This window comes from Trachurus japonicus, chromosome 22 (genome assembly GCF_045865225.1).
Source record: "Trachurus japonicus isolate A0001 chromosome 22, Traja_1.0".
NCBI classification, from domain to species: Eukaryota; Metazoa; Chordata; class Actinopteri; order Carangiformes; family Carangidae; genus Trachurus; species Trachurus japonicus.
In genome coordinates, this window is record NC_140928.1 from 19,038,622 (window position 1) to 19,056,795 (window position 18,174).

General features: G+C 41.8%; 1 protein-coding gene across 2 annotated transcripts; it reads left to right on the forward strand.

Annotated features, from left to right (window-relative positions):
• Positions 1-1,911: 1,911 nt before the first annotated feature.
• On the forward strand, positions 1,912-16,435 carry LOC146963921 (RAS guanyl-releasing protein 1-like). 2 transcript variants are annotated; one of them, XM_085766659.1, is made up of 17 exons: positions 1,912-2,212; positions 2,893-3,068; positions 8,115-8,223; positions 9,847-9,906; positions 9,995-10,126; positions 10,793-10,946; positions 11,157-11,330; positions 12,111-12,227; positions 12,321-12,593; positions 12,983-13,063; positions 13,201-13,305; positions 13,502-13,611; positions 14,046-14,190; positions 14,370-14,406; positions 14,787-14,918; positions 15,602-15,927; positions 16,023-16,435. In XM_085766659.1, exons 1-17 carry the CDS (start codon positions 2,076-2,078, stop codon positions 16,155-16,157), a joined length of 2,403 nt encoding a protein of 800 aa, XP_085622785.1. In that variant the 5' UTR covers positions 1,912-2,075; the 3' UTR covers positions 16,158-16,435. The 2 variants fall into 2 exon arrangements, with proteins under 2 accessions (XP_085622785.1, XP_085622787.1); XM_085766661.1 differs by having other exon boundaries at positions 1,935-2,212; positions 2,896-3,068.
• Positions 16,436-18,174: the final 1,739 nt, after the last annotated feature.

The following is an 18,174-nucleotide window of genomic DNA, read 5'->3' on the forward strand; positions in this document are numbered from 1 at the left end:
GTGCAAGTGACCTGTAAATTTCTCTGTGTATGTGGAGCTCATCCCTGAGCTGCTGACTGATCATCTTTGACTTTGATCATTTAAGGACAGGTGTTGCAGAGGGGTAAAAACTGTTGAAATGTTGAAAATTAATTCATAATTTGAAGATAAAACATGCAGAATTCTTAACAACAGTGATTTACAGCGCATGAAAACCAAGGTAATTTCTATTGTGTTCTGTTAAATAGCCTATCTTTTATACCTTTGGCGCTATTGTGTTGTTGTCTCGTTCAGTCAAAGAAGGTAGGAATATGATTCAGATTTATTCAGAGTTTGTTTTCTCCATCAGAATTATTGTATGTGTCCTATATCCAAGAGAGTTCACCATTCAAGTTTCTTTATCAGGATTTTGTGTGTTGTTGGCTAAAGGTTGGGTGGAGACTCACAATGAGGCAATGATCACAAGTGCACACAAACCCTGAGTGCTAATGTATGCTGCTTCATTCATTCTTAGAAATTTGTGCATGTTTCTTTTGAATTTAGCAGTGCATTCCTGTGAGTATTACTGGTTTATTTGGTCAGGTGCTATGACACACAAAATAAAAACAGATTAAAATGTGTGTTTAGCCACATGGGGGCAGGCTTAATGCATAGCTGGTTGTTCTGATGGCAGCAGAAAAGGGTACAGAGATAAGCTATCTTATCAGAAGTAGCCAGCTGCTACCACACAGGTTCCCATGTCTTCATTCTCCCAGTGGAGACGCATGGATTCAGACCTCTGTTTGTCTGTGAACTGTAGGTACATGGAGGGACCTCATCAGAGAGTGGACGCTTTGGGTTGCAGGAGGCGCAGAACTGTCTCAGACATCATCGCAGACTGTACACACCTGATATTCTCGTCCAATGGTGTTGCTCCTCCTGAGCTTAGGTCCAGTTTAGGTCAAACACAAAGCTTCAGAGGTGCTTTCATTTTTACCTAAACGAGAAGCTGATTAACTTCTGTCATTGTTAGGGGGTTCACATGATCTATATTTATATAAAAGTGAGGAGCACTTCTTGTAGAAAGGTGGGAGGGGGAAATATTCAACTTAAGAATTAAGGTGCTCACATGTGACAAAAATGGTTTCATTTCATCACTAGTGTGATTTATTGACTTATTTGTTTCATTTTATTCAAGTCTGCTGTCTCAGAGTGATCTACAGTACATTTACATATGACTGAAATTCCAAAATCGTGTTTTTCATTGGTATATGGTCCTATAAAGCCTATATCTATATTTTACACAGACTTGCTCAATCCTCCACCCGAATTAATGTGATAAGTCTGAGCAGACTTCTTAAAGCGGTTGACAGACTTCAGGAAACATCTTCCCTGGACCACCTTCAGTTTGGCACAATAATGTTATCCCTCATACAATATGAGCCATAATGGAACCTACGGCCCCTGTTATCTGTAGAGGAAGGGCCACCCTTTCCTGTTCAGCAGGACTGCACAAACAAAAAGACAAAAAAAAAGTTTTAGAGGGATCACATCATCTCACAGATTTGTAGACGTTTAATCAGAATGTACTCTGGTTCTGCTTTTGAGTGAATGTAATGATATTTTTTTAATATGAAGATTTGATGGATGTAAGTGTGGGGGTTGAAATTTGAATATTTTCAAAATTACAGTTTCAAATGAGTGATAGTTAAGTGTATGCCTGTTAACGGCTTCTTATTTCATTCCCCCTCATAAAACTAGAGAAATACTTCTCTGAATAAAGCTGATAAGTATTTTAAAACAACAACAACTGTAAGATCACGACTTTACAAGTGACGACTGGTGAAGTGAAGATCCCACCTTGTGTGTGTGTGTGTGTGTGTGTGTGTGTGTGTGTGTGTGTGTGTGTGTGTGTGTGTGTGTGTGTGTGTGCGCGTGTGCGTGTGCGTGTGCGTGTGTGTGTGTGTGTGTGTGTGTTTGAGTGACAAGCCCCGACAACAGCACTGCCGCCCACTCGCGCACGAGCTGGGTGAATCTTAATTGTGTAATGTTCATTGACGAGTCAGCACAATGCTGCTGAGACCGCGGAGGCGCACCGAGCCGAGCAGAGCGATGAAATGCTCCCAGCGAGGAGGACACAGATGGACAGCCTAGTACAGCCGCTCGTCGCCCAGTACCTCGCCATGGGATGCCAATCAAAAGAAAACAACCAAAACGAAAGTGTACCGTCGGAAGAGAAGGGAAAAGACGATGCGTAAGTGCGAAACATCTGTTATTTTCTTTTCCTTTGCTGTAGAGTTGCAGGTGTGGTTCTTATGGGAAATGTGTGCACTCCAAAGCAGAAAACTTGATCATGTCCAGTGGCAGGGTTGTTGTTTTATGGTGATGTGTGCTATCTAGAAATGGGTGTCTTCATTTGCAGCTTGAAAGTGCGATTTAAAAAAGTATTTTACGCACAGATGTGCCACAGGTGTTGAACCCCAGCTGCTTACTTTCTGACCTCCTACACTGATGCTGCGTTACACTTTAAAGCAAATTCCTCCTTGATTACCGCTCAGCCAACAGTTTCAACTGGATGTCCGCAATCAACCGGTATTTCCCTAAGTTAAAAGGGAGGAAATGAGAACAATGAATAACAAATTCTCAGGGTGTGTGTGTATGTGTGTGTGTGGAGGGGAGGTGGGGGTGGGCGGGCGTCTTGAATTCAAACAATAGCTGTAATTTCTTCCCTCCTCTTACAGTAAGGCAAATCATTTCATGTGTGTTATAATCCGTGGTTTGATAAGGTTTGAGAAACAAATTCACACACTCATGCATACACACTCATATGCAAGTAGAGACACTTGCTCACCAACCCTCCTTACAATCAGCCCTCCTCCACCTCCTCCTCTCCCTCCTCCCCCTCCTCCCTCCTCCTCTCTCTTGTTTCTCAAGTAGAGTGACTCCAAGATGCAGCTCCAGGTCTAGAGTTTCTCCTCCAGGCCGTCCTCACCGGTTCCACAGGCCCGGCCCGGCCCAGACCGCCATGGGTAAATCCATGATGTCCCTGGGACACCTCACCAAGGGGGCGAGCTGGGAGGAGCTCATCCAGGCCTGTGTGCAGTGCTTCGGTAAGTCCACGCTGACCGGCCTTGGCAGTGACAATACAGCTGTTGAGTACACAGCAGGAGCAGAGACGTACGTGCTATAGTGCTGAGTAGATTTAAGCTGTTCTGGGGTCCTTGTCTCTGTCATTGAGATACAATAAGATTTGGGAGCCTAGACACTGGAAACTGTGCTGTGTGTGTGATCACATGTCGTAGTCTCTTGTTTTCATTCCACTTGTTTTGGCTGCAAATCTCTTACAAGTTTGGGCTGGTCTCGAAAACAAAAGGAGGGAGGTGTTGTGCATTTGAAAGTAAAATGGAATCTCTTACAAATTCAGCTGCATTTGTTTTTGTTTAATGGTGGATTTTATAATTTGATGATAAATTCACTTTCAATGATGCTTGTCAGTGTCTGATATTGTGATTTTGCTTTGTGTGATTGTAAAATATTCAGTCTTTGTGGTTTGTTGAAGTTTCTGCACTATATTTGTCAATTAGTCTATTAGTGTTAATATTGAACTGGATGCAGGATTAATTGAGCTATTTTTCTTAATGAAAAAAGCACAGCAGTGATTGAGGAGGCTGTAGCCGGATCAATCAAGCAAAGATCATTGGCTTCATCAAGTTATCTGGAGTGCTCTCAGAGTTATGGTGATTGCGTCTGTGAAGAGACGAGCTTTCAATTTGCCGTTGCCTGGTTACACAAATGGAGCAAGAGCAATGGAGAGGTGTTACAATGGGCTGCACATAAAATGACATCCCATAATGACATTTATCTGTAGAGAGGCAGAAGCGGGCAGTAATGACAGCCTGCTGCTCGTTTCAGATTCATGAAGGGAACAGGATTAATCAGGAGAAGAGTTAAGGAACTCCACAACACAACAACATTCAGTGCTGTGAACGCTCCCTTTTAATAAAAGTAATCTCGGCCTCACTATGCAAAAATATTAGATTCATACGCACATGCTAAAGATATTATCTGTACAGTGTGTTATATATGGCTGGGCCTTTCCTTGAATGGCTTCTCCTGATCAAATGGAGCTCAGCCGTGCTCCACCTGGCCCACATCACAGGCCAACCCCCTGAGGTCTATACGAGTCGTGCCACCTTTTTCAAATGTGAGGGTGCACGTAAGAGCTATTTGAAGGATTACCTGATGGCAGCTTCAAGCCTGGCTGAGCTGAAAGGTCAACTCCCTGAGCAGTGGTCCTCAGATGCTGACCAGCCTTTGAAACGCGGAGCACTATGAGGTGTGGATCAATAGCTGTTGACATCATCAGTCCCTCTGGACCACACTGCACCAGGCTCCACTGCACGTTCTGATCATGCCCAGTGTGGACCATAATTCATACATAGTTCTTATTTTTGTTTTTAAAAAAATCAATTTATTTGTAATTTTTATTAGTTATCATGTATAAAATATGTAAAGCATCAAACAGATTTCAAATCAAGATGCTTTGCCCTCAGCTGTGGTTTCCAGCCTTTGTTATCAGATGTATTTAGCCCCAGATAAACTCAAGCGTGCCTTCCCCAACGCCCCCTGTCATTTTCCAAATGTGATGTGTTCATTTGAATTAATGAACAGTAAAAAACACTGGATTTAAGTTAATATAATAATGGATGATACAATCTATTTTTCTTAAGTTTGTTTTCTTACTACAATGTTTCAACTGTTTATCCAATAATTTTAATAATTATTTAAAGTGTTGGTCTGTTGCATTAGGTGAACTAGTTCTCCTGCTTTACACGATTTGTTGCCACTTTGTTCTGTTTCAGCCAGGTATTTGCTACTAGGTGCTGACTTTAATAAGTCATCCATTTAATTTATGCATTTTTTTTATCAGTCTTGTTTCAACCATTGACCCACATCAGCTGCTTTTCTAGTTTAGCTTCTTGTACACTCTTAGTCATGCGGTATGTGGTATTCAAGTGTGTGTGTGTGTGTGTGTGTGTGTGTGTGTATGTATATATATATATATATATATATATATATATATATACACAGTATATACACTGTATATAAAAATCAGTCATTTCAGTAATTAATGGCTTTGTGTGCTACTCCACTGTCTTTGTTGTATTTCTGAGAGTTGCAAAAGTGTGGTTGGGAAACGCTTCTCTAAACTCTGAATACAAACAGTGTTATGCATAAAGTTATCATGGTCCTGATTATTATGGAGAATTTTGCGGAGAGATAACCATCATCCTGCATCTAACTTGGATTCCTCTAAAACAAAGGGACCATCCAGCCTGATAGCCTCTGTCAAAACAAGGAAACATTCATGAGCCACACCAAACCTGCGTGCGGCTGATGAATGTCTAAGATAACCTTAAAAGCAGACCAGGCTCTGTGTGCCCTCGGCACTGTTTATCGCTTTATAGTATCGTACAGTTCCAGTTTAGCGGACAGCAGCTTTCCTGATTTTTCCAGTCACTAACACACACTCCAGAGGGGATTTCCTGCTGCAATTAACCCTGCATGGGGAGGGTTAGTGGTTGGAAAGTTGTGAAAAAAAAGGATGGAGCAATTGTTTACCTGATGGGGAGTCATGACTTCCTGTCGTGCATTTGCTGCAGTTGTGAGTTTGGCTGATTCACACCTGAGTGTAAGGGGATTGTGAGCTGAAGCACACTGAAAATTGACAAACCGACGGTTCTGTATTGCTTTTATATATACAGGAACTGCATAAGCTTTGATACCTCACCACATGTTGTCATTTGAATTGTTTCACTTGTCTCTTTGTGAGGTCACTGGATTTAGCTGTTAGCGGCTGTGTCTTACAAACAGAAACACACCCTGTGCAGGATATGAAGGCTGGATTAGTCAGCTGCAGCTGGAGTGGTGAGTTGCTTACAGGTAACAAAGATTTGAAAACATGTTGCCATGGCGTCTGAGGTATTTCCAAGGTGATGCGATTTAAAAGCAGGCCCTCAGACGCCTGATGTCCTTGATAGTGTCTCTGCACATGCTTAAAGGGAAACTCAGCTCGACAATTCACAACAGTTCCTCAAATGTTCAGCACAATATGTTTATTCTCTTCAAATGGTGTATAAATAATATTCTCAGAGGCAGGATTAGATGTCTTCCTCTTTATGTCAACCACTAATTCACTGCGAGTCACAGCGGTCTGAAGTTTCACAGAGGATAAGTGGTGTGTTGGTTCACTTAAGTGGGCTGGTAAATGCATTTTGGGCAATTATAGGTCAGAACTGGTATTGTAATGTTATGGAATTGTTTTTTTTTTTGTTTTTTTTACACACGTAGGCTTAATGCTTGAAAAGAAAGTTTCCCTGCTCTCTGTATGGGTCAAAACATGTCAGCTGTGACGTTGAGTCAGACAAGAAGGAGAAGGAGAGGTGAACTGGTCACAAAGAGAGGAAGCGATATATGTAAGGAGAAAGGAAGCGACTAAGGTAGTGAGACATGCAAGCCACAGAGGTTCACACAGACGGGGGATGAGGAAGAGATTCAGAGACGGGGTCTGTTGACAGTATGTTAGTGTGTGTCAGTGTTACACTGCACTCTGTGTTCTCCATTGACAGATGGAACGATCAATATCGGAGTTTTCATTGATAACACTAGAGTTTTATAAAGTTGTATCTGTCTCTATTTGTCCTCATCTAAATGATTTGTTTACATAATACAGTCTCTGTATTATATCAGTGTGTCTATTTGTTTTGATCCAAATGAAGACAACGATGGGCATGTTGTTTACTGATTAGTGAGACACCTACTAATTATCATGATATTAATCAAGCAGCATTTTTTTCCAATTCATCCTGTATATATTATATCCAAGTTACCCAAGTAAAATGTATTTAAATGTCATAAACAAAAACTGTGATATTTTTTGTTAATTTTGCTTTAAGTTAAAAATGAACCTACTCATCACCAAGGTGACAGACAGTAGTTCTACTATCTGTAGGCTACACCAGTCATTTTTTAAATATGATATACTATTTTCATTTTCATTCCTAACATTTGAATATACGTCAATATGACTTATTGGACATAAGCCAAAGGTGCATATCATTCATTCACAGTTTTTCACTATTACTAAAACACATTTCTTAAAACCTTTTATGCGTTTCTCAAAACTGTAAACACAAAACTCAATAGTCAGTTTCACCAAAACTCAAAATCAAGCTCTGTATTCAGATGATATACAAGGCAATGAAAACTAATAAATGCCACTGAGCCATCATTACACACTACATAGTATATAATTATATACAGTGGGGAAAATAAGTGTTTGATCCCCTGCTGATTTTGTAAATTTGCTCCCCCACAAAGAAATTAACAGTCTTAAAAAATTAATCTACATTTGATCAAGTGAAATAAGGGCAAAAATCAGCAGGATATATGTGTATGACTTACTCTGAGGACGGTAAGGAAATGAAACTTTGGATTCACAGCTTGCAAACACTAAAATCCTAGTGTGACAACAAGCAAAAAGGACGAAGATAAATGAGAAGTACATCACTATGTAAACAAAGCCCAGTCCACACCTTTGTACTCTGTTTTCTTAGTCACTTGAACTGCATTGTCTGTATATATATATGAGCCTTTATACGTTAACCATTATACATCACGAGTGCATCAGTGTGTTTCAGTGAAAATGTGTTTGCAGTTGCTTCAAATTGCTTAAATAAAGAGGTTCAGTTCAGCCAATGGAATTTTAGTGTTTTAGCAATTCAGAAAAACTGTAATAGAAAAGGAGACAAAACAAAAAATTCAATTCCCTACCCTTCTCCTATTATGAAAAAAGAAGGTCAGGTCAGTGCATTGAGTGAAACACAAAGACACACTGAACAACTAGACTGTTGCATCCTTGAAAGAGGCCTTGTGGCTGACCCAAAATGATCACATAACCGCTGTGGCATCAGCAACGTGCCTAGTATATATGCTAGATATGGTTGAGAAACTCTCATAAAGGCGGTCTATCTTCTTCTGAGGCCGTATGTTTTTATTTCATAGCTGAAGACCTTTTATTGATGAGGTCTCTATGTCACCGTTACGCAGATGCTTTGTCACTTTGATCACAATCGCATGTGCATTTTGTCTTGCAGACTCGGAGGGTTGTGTATGTGGGAGCAGCCACTTGTTGAACATCACCCTGACCATGCACCGTTCCCTCATCTCCTCCAGTGACCTGCTGGACAGACTCGTCTCTCTATATCCTTCAACAAGCTGCCATCACAACAACAACACAGCCAGACGGTTCAAACAGTGCCACTGGCCTGGTTTGAGCACCAAATGCAACATGGGATCAGACCACTGGCTCTCTCTGTGTGCTGCTCTCGTTTTGGTCGTCAACAGCAACGGGCAATCATGCTTGTACTTGGCTTACAATGCCGCCTGTAGCTGTCAGTGCAGTATCTGATAGGCGAGTGGCAGTTCATGTTTACTCCTGCTGCCAGTTGCTGTAGCTACACGTCTAATGTCTCTCCCATTTAACCATTTCTAGCTTCACTGTGTAACTTTCCCTTTACCTGTATCCAATGCTCTCAATAACAGGAAGCCTGTCATCATTGTGTTTGGTCTCTTTCAGAATGTTTGATTCTGTCTCTTTCATTTTCCCCACTTCACACATAAAAAAAACACATTTTTTTCTTGCAGTGTGACTTGAGTGGAGGGTCTGTAATCTACGCTTCCATTCAGGAAAAAAAAAAAAAAGCAGTGGCGTCACAAAGCCTCTCAGAGGAGCTTACTGGCCGGACGAGCAGCCTTGGGGTTTCAGGTGTTAATTACCTCTGCCTCTTTCTCATACAAGACCTCTTCAACTATATATAAACATAGACCCTCTATTGCTTAAAGAGGGCGAACCAACGTCAGAGCGTGAGACGCCGAATGGCCCCTCTGCTATTTTTAACCCTCTCACTCTGAGCTGAAGATCCAAAAGGATACATCAAATAAATTCAGTGTGTGTGGGTTAGGATCAGGGAAGAGACACCGGGGCCATTAACAGCCTTCATCATCACAGTCTGGCCTTGGGATTGCGTGGGCCGTTCTTCTGCTCCCATGACGCAATTAGCCTTGTTATGTGTGACACTTAAAGCTGATTTCTGCCAATAGAGAACCATAGCGTTGGGCTATTTTTAAAAACTGCTTCATATAAGAGGGAAATACATATAGTATGTGTAAATTGTATATAAACCCACAGGACGATGTTTTTGTGGTCACTGTGACGGCAAAGCAACAGCAACAGCTATGAATTATGATCCGATGGGAAGACGACTGATTGATTATAATATCTTTCGAGTCCTGCCAGTAAACAATGAACATTAATGAACAGTTGTTCTACACAATAGCAGACATTGATTATGAATTTTCTTTTTACACTCTGTTATTCAGTTGCTCCTGTATGCCAGAGTGATTCATTCTGTGATGCTCATCGGGGTTTTGCCTCATGCGGTCGCCTCCTCCCACATCTCCAAATGTCACTCGTGTTTGCCTTTTAGTTGAGTTGCTGTACTTCTTATTAATGAGTTGTTTGTAGGGAAGACACTCTGCAGCCTGATCAGCCATATCTTCATTATTTACTCATAACACACCTGTTGTGAGCAGAGTCGGAGATCAGCAGATTCACTGGTGAGATAGTTCCACCCTTGGAAAATGTGGCCAAACCTGAATTGCAGCTTTAGGTTTTTAACGATGAAATAATGCTCATCATCATCATCATCATCATCATCATCATCATCATCATCATCATCATCAGCATCATCAGCATCAGCATCAGCATCATCAGCATCAGCATCATCAGCAACAACTGTCAGTTTCCTTAACCAAAGCCCTCACATTTAAAACGGCGCTGGACAACGAGCAGCCAGTAGAGTGCCAGAGGGTATGCTACCTCATCAGGTCAGTCTAACATACCGACGTGTTTCAGAGTCGAACATTAACTGCGTGTTTCGTATAAGTCACGTGTGGTTTCATCTCGGACCTGCAGGCACTGGATCCAGGAATTCTGGATGATGTTCCGGTTGCACCACAGCTTGTCAGACAGCCTGGACCAGTTCCGGGAGCTGATCAGGGAGCATGGACAGGAGCATCTTTGCTCTCTCCTCGAGACCAAATGGATGTAAGTGTTAAACTCTCACCAGCTGGCAACTGAGACACTTGGCCTTCATGACTCTCAGTTGTTTGTTCAGTCATGGAAAGTACGTAAATCAGTCACGAATCAAGAATCCAGACTTTGAACTGTGAACTGTTTAACTCTGAGGTTTTAGAGATCAAATGTTTGCTTTTGTCACCTATACAGTGCTTGTATATACTGCATATATGTCTTCACGTACAAGTGTTGCCATATGTCACACTCGACTACACTGTGTCGAGGCAAAATGTTCAGACTGGAGCAGCAGTTTACTGCACTTCTCAGTCTGCTCATTAATTTTTAATTCAAGCATCCGACCATTTGATCTGTAAAATGTCAGAAAACTGAACATTTCCATGGTGACATTTTTAAATGTCTTATTTGGTCTGACCAGTAGAACTCAAAAACATTCACTTTATCAGTTTTTCACAGAGGCACCATAAAAATCAGCAACTTCACTTTGGTGAAACTAGGAAAAGTTAAACACTGAACTTTTGACATTTTGCTTGAAAGTAATTTAAATTCATTTTTGCTAATAATTTCTCTCAGACATTTTTGTCTGACTAAATCGGTGCTGATATCCACAACAGAGACTGAAATTTTAATTTCCCTTATTGTAAATATTGTCATGTAATGCTGCCGTGTTGTGTTTAGAAATGAACGGGAGTGGTCATGGAAGGCCAGCCAGAAGATCAAAGCTAACAGCAGTAAAAAGAGGAAGGTTTCTCTTCTTTTTGATCATCTGGAGCCCATTGAGTTGGCTGAGCATCTCACCTACCTGGAGTTTAAGTCTTTTTGCAGGATATCAGTGAGTATACACATTCATGTCAACTCCAAAACAAAAGCATCCAGAGATACATCAGTTATCATTTGCACAAATCATTTGATGATTTTTTTTGTATTGCACATGCTTCCTCTGGTATTTCCTCCCCACGGTAAATGCCTTGTAGTTTCCGTGCTGTGGTTAATGCTCCCCTCTCTCTTTCTCTCTTTCTCTCTCTTTCTCTCTCTCTGCCAGTTTGTAGACTATCAGAATTACATTTCCAACTGCTGCATGAAGGACATTCCTGTGATGGAGCGTTCCATCGCTCTGTGTAATGGGATCTCCCAGTGGGTTCAGCTGATGGTGCTGAGCCGGCCGACTGCTCAGCTGAGAGCTGAGGTTTTCACCAAGTTTATCCACGTGGCTCAGGTAGTGGTTAAAGCAGCCCCCCCATTACGACTCATACGATTTCTGACACCTTTGTCTTTACTTGCATCTACATGATAATGTTCACACATCTTATCATACTAATGACACTTGTATCTTGTCACACTATGAGCTGCACTATAGATGCCACATAATTGGCAGTTGCATAATGCATATTCACAGAGAGCTTGTAATGATTCTCAAGGGCTCTGCTGCAGGCTTTTAGCATGTCTAAAGATTTCACCAATAGAGAGATATTACCTGAATACAAGCTAATAAAGTCATCTGGTAGAGCACACTTACACACTGGGGAGATCGTGGAAGTGGAAAAGAGATAGCTGACTTGTGAGTGTAGCTGCTGATCAGACCTTGCTAGTTAAAAACCACTTCAATGGGAGTTGCATGCAGCCTGCTGAGAAGTGACTACAGGGGAGCCGTTAGGCAGGCTCGTTCTCAGGAGGACCTCTTGCACTGTAACACTAATGCACCAGTCTGCAGTGAACCTCAAAAACCCACGGGTGTGGGAACAAATTTCACACCATAATGCTCCAGTGACAGCACAAATTATAGAACTGAAAGAAGAGGTAAAAGTACTTCCAAAAAAGAGTGAGATATCAGAGTGCAGTAAGAAAAGCCAACAATATAAGTGGCTTATATAACGGCAGTGTTGTGAGTTACATAACCAGGCTCACCTGGAGCAAGTGAAAATGTGCATGTTTATGTGTGTTTGTGTGTGCGTGTGGACTGACTGATGCATGTGCTCTTTGCGTGTGCTTCCACTAGAGTCTGCGTCTTATGCACAACTACAACACACTAATGGCAGTGGTAGGAGGCCTTTGTCACAGCTCCATCTCCAGACTGAAGGACACCACCTCACATGTGCCCAGTGAGGTCACCAAGGTAAAGGACAATACAAACAAATCCCTGACCACAGACCCCAAATACATCATATGAATTCATCAATCAACAAAAAAAATACAATTCACTCCCCAGGTACTGAACGAGATGACAGACTTGCTGTCCTCATGCAGAAACTATGACAACTACAGACAAGCATACAAGTGTACGGGTTTTAAAATCCCCATCCTGGGCGTCCACCTAAAAGACCTGATTTCAGTCAACGAGGCCATGTCGGACTATGTTGAGGACAACAAGGTCAATGTCCAGAAGCTCCATACACTTTATGGTCACATCAATGAGCTGATCCAGCTCCAGCAGATCCCACCCAAGCTGGAAGCAAACAAAGACCTGGTCCATCTGTTGACGGTAGTCTTTTTCTTTTTCTTTTTTTTAAACTGTCATGAGGCTTCATGTGATTCACCGCATTGTACTGAACGCAAGCAGAAATGCAAATGAGCATGTTAGAGCATGTGGATTGTCCACGCTTGTGTGGGTGTGATGAGAATCTATGATCTATGAGTGTGTGGGTGACAAACTGAGTGTGAATGAGAGTGAGTTGAGATTGATGTATTGTTGTGCTATCTGTGAGTGTGGCGCTTGAACGCCAGAATGCCCATGAAGAGATAATAGTTAGCCTGTGGCCTAGATTTGCCCTCATCAAAACACGTTTCAAGGAGAAATCCAGAGATACAGAGAGCTCTCTCTCTCTGTTTACAAGTCATGTGCTGACATGTGTTCCCTCTCCCCCCACACAGCTGTCCTTGGACCTTTACTACACCGAGGATGAGATCTACGAACTTTCGTACGCCAGGGAACCCAAGAACTGTAAAGCACCTGTGAGTGTTGTGGAAGCAGATGGTTGAAATGAACACCTGTTTAACAGCTGGCCTTAACACATTTTCAGAAAAAAAAAACATTTATTTGCCTTGTTGCCATTATATTATATCATATTATTATTATAATTTTTTATCAGCCAGCCACCCCCTCTAGACCTCCAGTGGTTGTTGACTGGGCACCAGGAGTGGCTCCCAAACCTGACCCCCGAACCATCAGCAAGCACGTTCAGAGAATGGTGGATGTGAGTGCTTCCGTTTTAAAGTCTAGCCTACACGTAACTGTTAAGTTAAAAAAAAAAAAAAAAAACTGTTACGTAACAGCAATTATTAATTTGAGCCATTCTTTCTGCATGCTGCCATTTTGACAGCCTCCTCTTGTGGCTATTGTTCACTAACCGTCGCGCAACAATGGGTTTTTTGCCTCCTGTCTTTTCACAGTCCGTGTTTAAGAACTACGATCATGACGAGAACGGCTTTATTTCTCAAGAGGACTTTGAGAAAATTGCTGCTAGCTTTCCCTTTTCCTTCTGTGTCATGGACAAAGAGAAGTGAGTGTTTGACATGTCACAGAGCTCATGTGTGACTTCAGTGGAGAGGAAGCAAAAGTTGTATTTGTAGTGAGTAGTGTAGTGTAGCAACAGGAAACATAAAATAGCTGCAGACCTAACCATAACCCCCACCGCTAAATATTCACTCCTTTAATTCTCACGCACACCCAGTGGCGTATGATTAACTCCAAATCCAGACAGGCACATGTGATGCCTCACACACAAGACCTGACAACAAAACCACAGCACTCACTATTATCACAGTTTCACTTTAACGCTGTTACAAAATGGCACACAGTGTAGGTTGTATCAAATATTAAAATGGGAAGTTAAAATCTGAAAATGTCAGTCATGAAAATGTTTAGTTCCTATTAAAACCGTATCATTTATATCTAGTTCCTCTATTACCTTACACTGTGTATGTGTATGTGCAGGGAGGGCCTCGTCAGCAGGGATGAGATCACAAACTATTTCATGCGGGCCAGTGTCATCTGCTCCAAACTGGGGCTTGGGTTCGTCCACAACTTCCAGGAGACCACTTACATGAAGCCCACCTTCTGTGACAACTGCTCAGGCTTTGTAAGTCAACACACTCAAGGTTAAGATGTATGATGAAACACAGAAACCGTTTTACTGCTGTGTCAGTGTCTACAAATAGTGGATCGTTATCAAGCAAGACCCAAAGTATAAGTCTTGCTTTCGCTTGTTCATATGCAGTAATGTGAGGACTGTTTTTTTCCCTGTATTCTCCTTCACAGCTGTGGGGTGTCATCAAGCAGGGCTACAGGTGCAGAGGTAATTATTGCACTCTATGTTGTGCGATTTTAGCGAGTCTATCTTTGGCCAACTGTGAGTACCGTGCTATTCTCTACACACAGTGTCTTGTGGGGAGCAGGTAAAGTGAAGCTATCTTTGGAAGGTGTACTGTGGTTTTCTGTGTTGCATATTGTGAGCTGAACCTTGCAACACATGAAAAAAAAAAAAAAGTCTGCACTCAGAACCGCAGTTTTTCCCCCTCCCCCGTCCTTCAAACGATCTGAGAAGTATTTGTTTGCATGACGGTGAGCATGCAAAGGTCTGACGGTTGCATTTGCAGAACAGAGTCGTGCTCGTCGTTAGTTAGTTTGAGGCCAGTTCCTGTTCTGACATGTGGTTCGTTCTTTTGGCTCGCTCAGATTGCGGGATGAACTGCCACAAGCTCTGCAAGGACCAGGTGGCGTTCGAGTGCAAGAAGAACGCCAAAGTGACCAGCGCCACTGACAGTCCCACACCCAGCTCCACGCCTGTCACCATGGGAACATCAGAGGGTGGGTTGAGGTCATTTGGAGCAATAACAGTCCTGTTAATAACTAAAAAAATGTATTAATACACATACACACAGTACCATTCATCACAGTCACAACAAATAAAAAAGGATGCAGACCATAACATGCATCTAACATGGAAATAATCTTAATCTATGTTATATGTGCCATCTGGTGGCCAAGAATTGTTCTACTTGTCATGCTGTGGGCAGACATGTGGTTTAACTAAGAAATCTAACCATTGCCTGGCAAAACAGTAAAGGTGATAATAAGAATACAATTTACATCATTTAATGTTAGTTTGCAGAAGCTGAAAGAAAACAAGTGTAGAGCACAGGGTCTGGGTAGTTTCCCTCCAGCTGTCATTAGACGCTGTTTCACTTACAGTAATAGTGATGCACCTACTGCCTACCAGAAAGTTACTATCTTCGGATCAGAGGCACTTTCAGTTTTACGTATTATGAATTGACGCATTAAGACACGGGGGCCCTTCTCTAAACAAACCCTCATGACCTTCTATTGTGATTATACTGAACTGTGTCACTTTGGTTTGTGGTCACTGATTCCTCAGATATGGTGATTAATTTTCACTTAAAACATGACTGTTATCAAAGTCCAGAACATCACAGCCAATAAGCCACTCTTTGTTGCATTAAAATCGTTTCTGATGATGTCCCACTCCCCAGGTTCAGAGGAATGTCCTTTCCCTTACCCAGCGGAGGACAGCAGAGACTGGAGCCCGGACTCCCCACTCACCTCCCACTCGAAGCCGCAGAGAGTCCACAGTGGCACGCAGACAGAGGGGCCCCAGCTGTCCCCTGCATCTCCAGACGCCAGCCGCTCCCAGCCATCTCTGCTCGTCCCTACCACGCCTACCCTCACCTCGTGTCCCAGCCCGGTGCCGCAGAGGAAACACCGATACTGTGTCAAGTGGGAAAACAGAGCTTCTGTTGTGCACAAGCCTAAAGAACCAGAGGAGGAGAGTAAACCCACGTATGAATCTTTGGAATCAGTGAGTGTCAGGGCAACGTTTTATATTCCCCTGGAACTACTACAGTGCTTGAATGCACCACAGATGTGTCATAAATATCTCTGTGTCTTTCCCAGGATAACCAGAGGCTGCAGAAACACAATGAGACACTACGTAGGAGGCTGAGGGAGACAGAACGGGAGGTGGAGATACTAAGGACACTGCTAAAGAGACAAGCTCTCCACCATGTGGACGAGGACTCCTCGTCTTAGACTTGTATGTACAGTGTACTACACCTTCTCCAGGGAGGCTGCTGCTGCCCCGACATGGCGGCATGCAATAATTTATCAGTATAATGAGACCCAGATAAAGTTGGCATCACATGGTATAAAGTGGGAAACAATGCACATGTAGAGGTTTTAATGCCATAATGTTAGACAGCCAATCAGTATGATACCACTAAAGAGGTTAAAGACATTTTAATGTGTATGGAAACTACAATACGCAATGCAGTTATTACAGGTAACCAATTTGATATTAAAGGTCCAGTGTGTAAAATAGGGAGAAAACCGTGATATCTAGCGTTCAGATTCTAGATTACAGCGCTCACTCGCTCGCTCGCACTCCCCCCTCCCGTCGGCAAAGTGACGGTGGCCTCCGAGGACAAAAGAAAAAAGTTTACCACAACTGGGACGACCGGGAGTATTTCAGGGGCATGGAGCGATGAGGTTACAAACCATTTTATGATATGTCTGCTGTTTCCTACTCCTTCTTCTTTCCTTCTGCCTTTTTCTTTGTTGATGTATGAATGAGAAACTCTTGAAACATGCTCTCTGGTTGGCTGGATTTTCCATTCGGGCTGCCGTACAAACATGGCGGCGCAAGATGGCAACACTCTCTAAAGTAAGACCCTTACTATATGTACTGTATATATAAAAGAATAATTATAAGGCTACAAAAACCAATTTTTATTTTATTTTATAGCGATTATACACTTAGACAAATATATTCATGGGTAGTATATTCAGATTTTGCCAATAAACCCTGCCAATTATTACACACTGGACCTTTAACAGAGATATATACTGCATATGACAATTTCTAGTGCTATATTTAAGGATGGAGAGGTAGGAGTCCTTTTCTGTCCAGATTTACAGAAGAATACAAATCACATTGAGCATTACTCACAGAATCTGATGAACCCTCAAGAGTGGTTGCAGTTGGGGTGGAGTTTCCTGCTAAATTATGTAGGCAAAAATAAAACATGTATGAAGGAGCGCAGTATTTTAGCACATGATATAACAGAATGTGTTTGATCAATTCTTGATCAATTAATGGCCTTGGATATTTATGTTAAACATAAAATGAGAACCGGGGGCTGCAGTGAAATGAATGCAGAAATATATTTTTCAAAAAACCTATTGTTGTTATTATTAGTGCAAATAAGAGTCCGCTGATTTATAGCAGCAGAATGATAGTTTGGCACTGTTAGAATGGCCTCAGATGTACAGAGCTGTTGTCCCTGTTCACGTCAATGCACCAGATGTTTTCAGTGCATCTGTTAATATTTATTGTCTGAAACACTACACAGTTGATAAAGAGAATGATACAAATCAACATTTTGTACAGTATGCTGGTACTTTCAGTGACTTATTTATGCTTGTGTGTGTTGGCATCATATTGATCCTTTTTTTAAAAAAAAATCTTTATCTATCATTGACTTATTGTGTGGTCCACTGTAGCGGTGCTGTACTGTGAACAGGAGTCAAGATAAATGTGTTTGTACTGTGTGTAAGTACTGTAAATACAAAGTATACACAGTGCCATCCTGGTTATGTCAAGATTCATCCTCTCGCTCAGTATTGTTTTATTGTTAATAATAATAATAAACTGATAATCACCACCTGTGTTACTCTGATTGACCACTGGAGGTCACTAAAGGCTTGTAATGTCTCCACCTTCTTCCTAATGATTGTTGACTTTCAGTTTGCAGATTCCCAGCTGCTTGTTCTGTAAATGTTGCACTCTAATTAGCTATGTGTGTGTTTAACTGTGAGACTGTTTCTGTCAAATTAGAGAGCGAAGTCAGGTCATTTCCTGTATTGCGTCGCAGTTTTAGTGTACTGTAAATGAGTTCTTAATGTCAAGTTTAAAAAATGTTTCTATTTTAATTACAAAAACAAGAAAGGCAGGATTTCAAAGGGAACAAACTAATTGCAGCATTGCAGTAGAGAGATAAATTCAACTACAGTGCAGTGTTGTCTAGGTACAGGTGAGACCTAAACAGGC

Excerpts from the sequence above, each read along its gene's own strand:
- LOC146963921 (XM_085766659.1), top strand. The coding sequence starts at position 2,076 with ATGCTCCCAGCGAGGAGGACACAGATGGACAGCCTAGTACAGCCGCTC. Across the intron at positions 2,213-2,892 it reads GAGAAGGGAAAAGACGATGC|TAGAGTGACTCCAAGATGCA; the intron begins GTAAGTGCGAAA and ends TTGTTTCTCAAG. Across the intron at positions 12,594-12,982 it reads ACCTGGTCCATCTGTTGACG|CTGTCCTTGGACCTTTACTA; the intron begins GTAGTCTTTTTC and ends CCCCCCACACAG.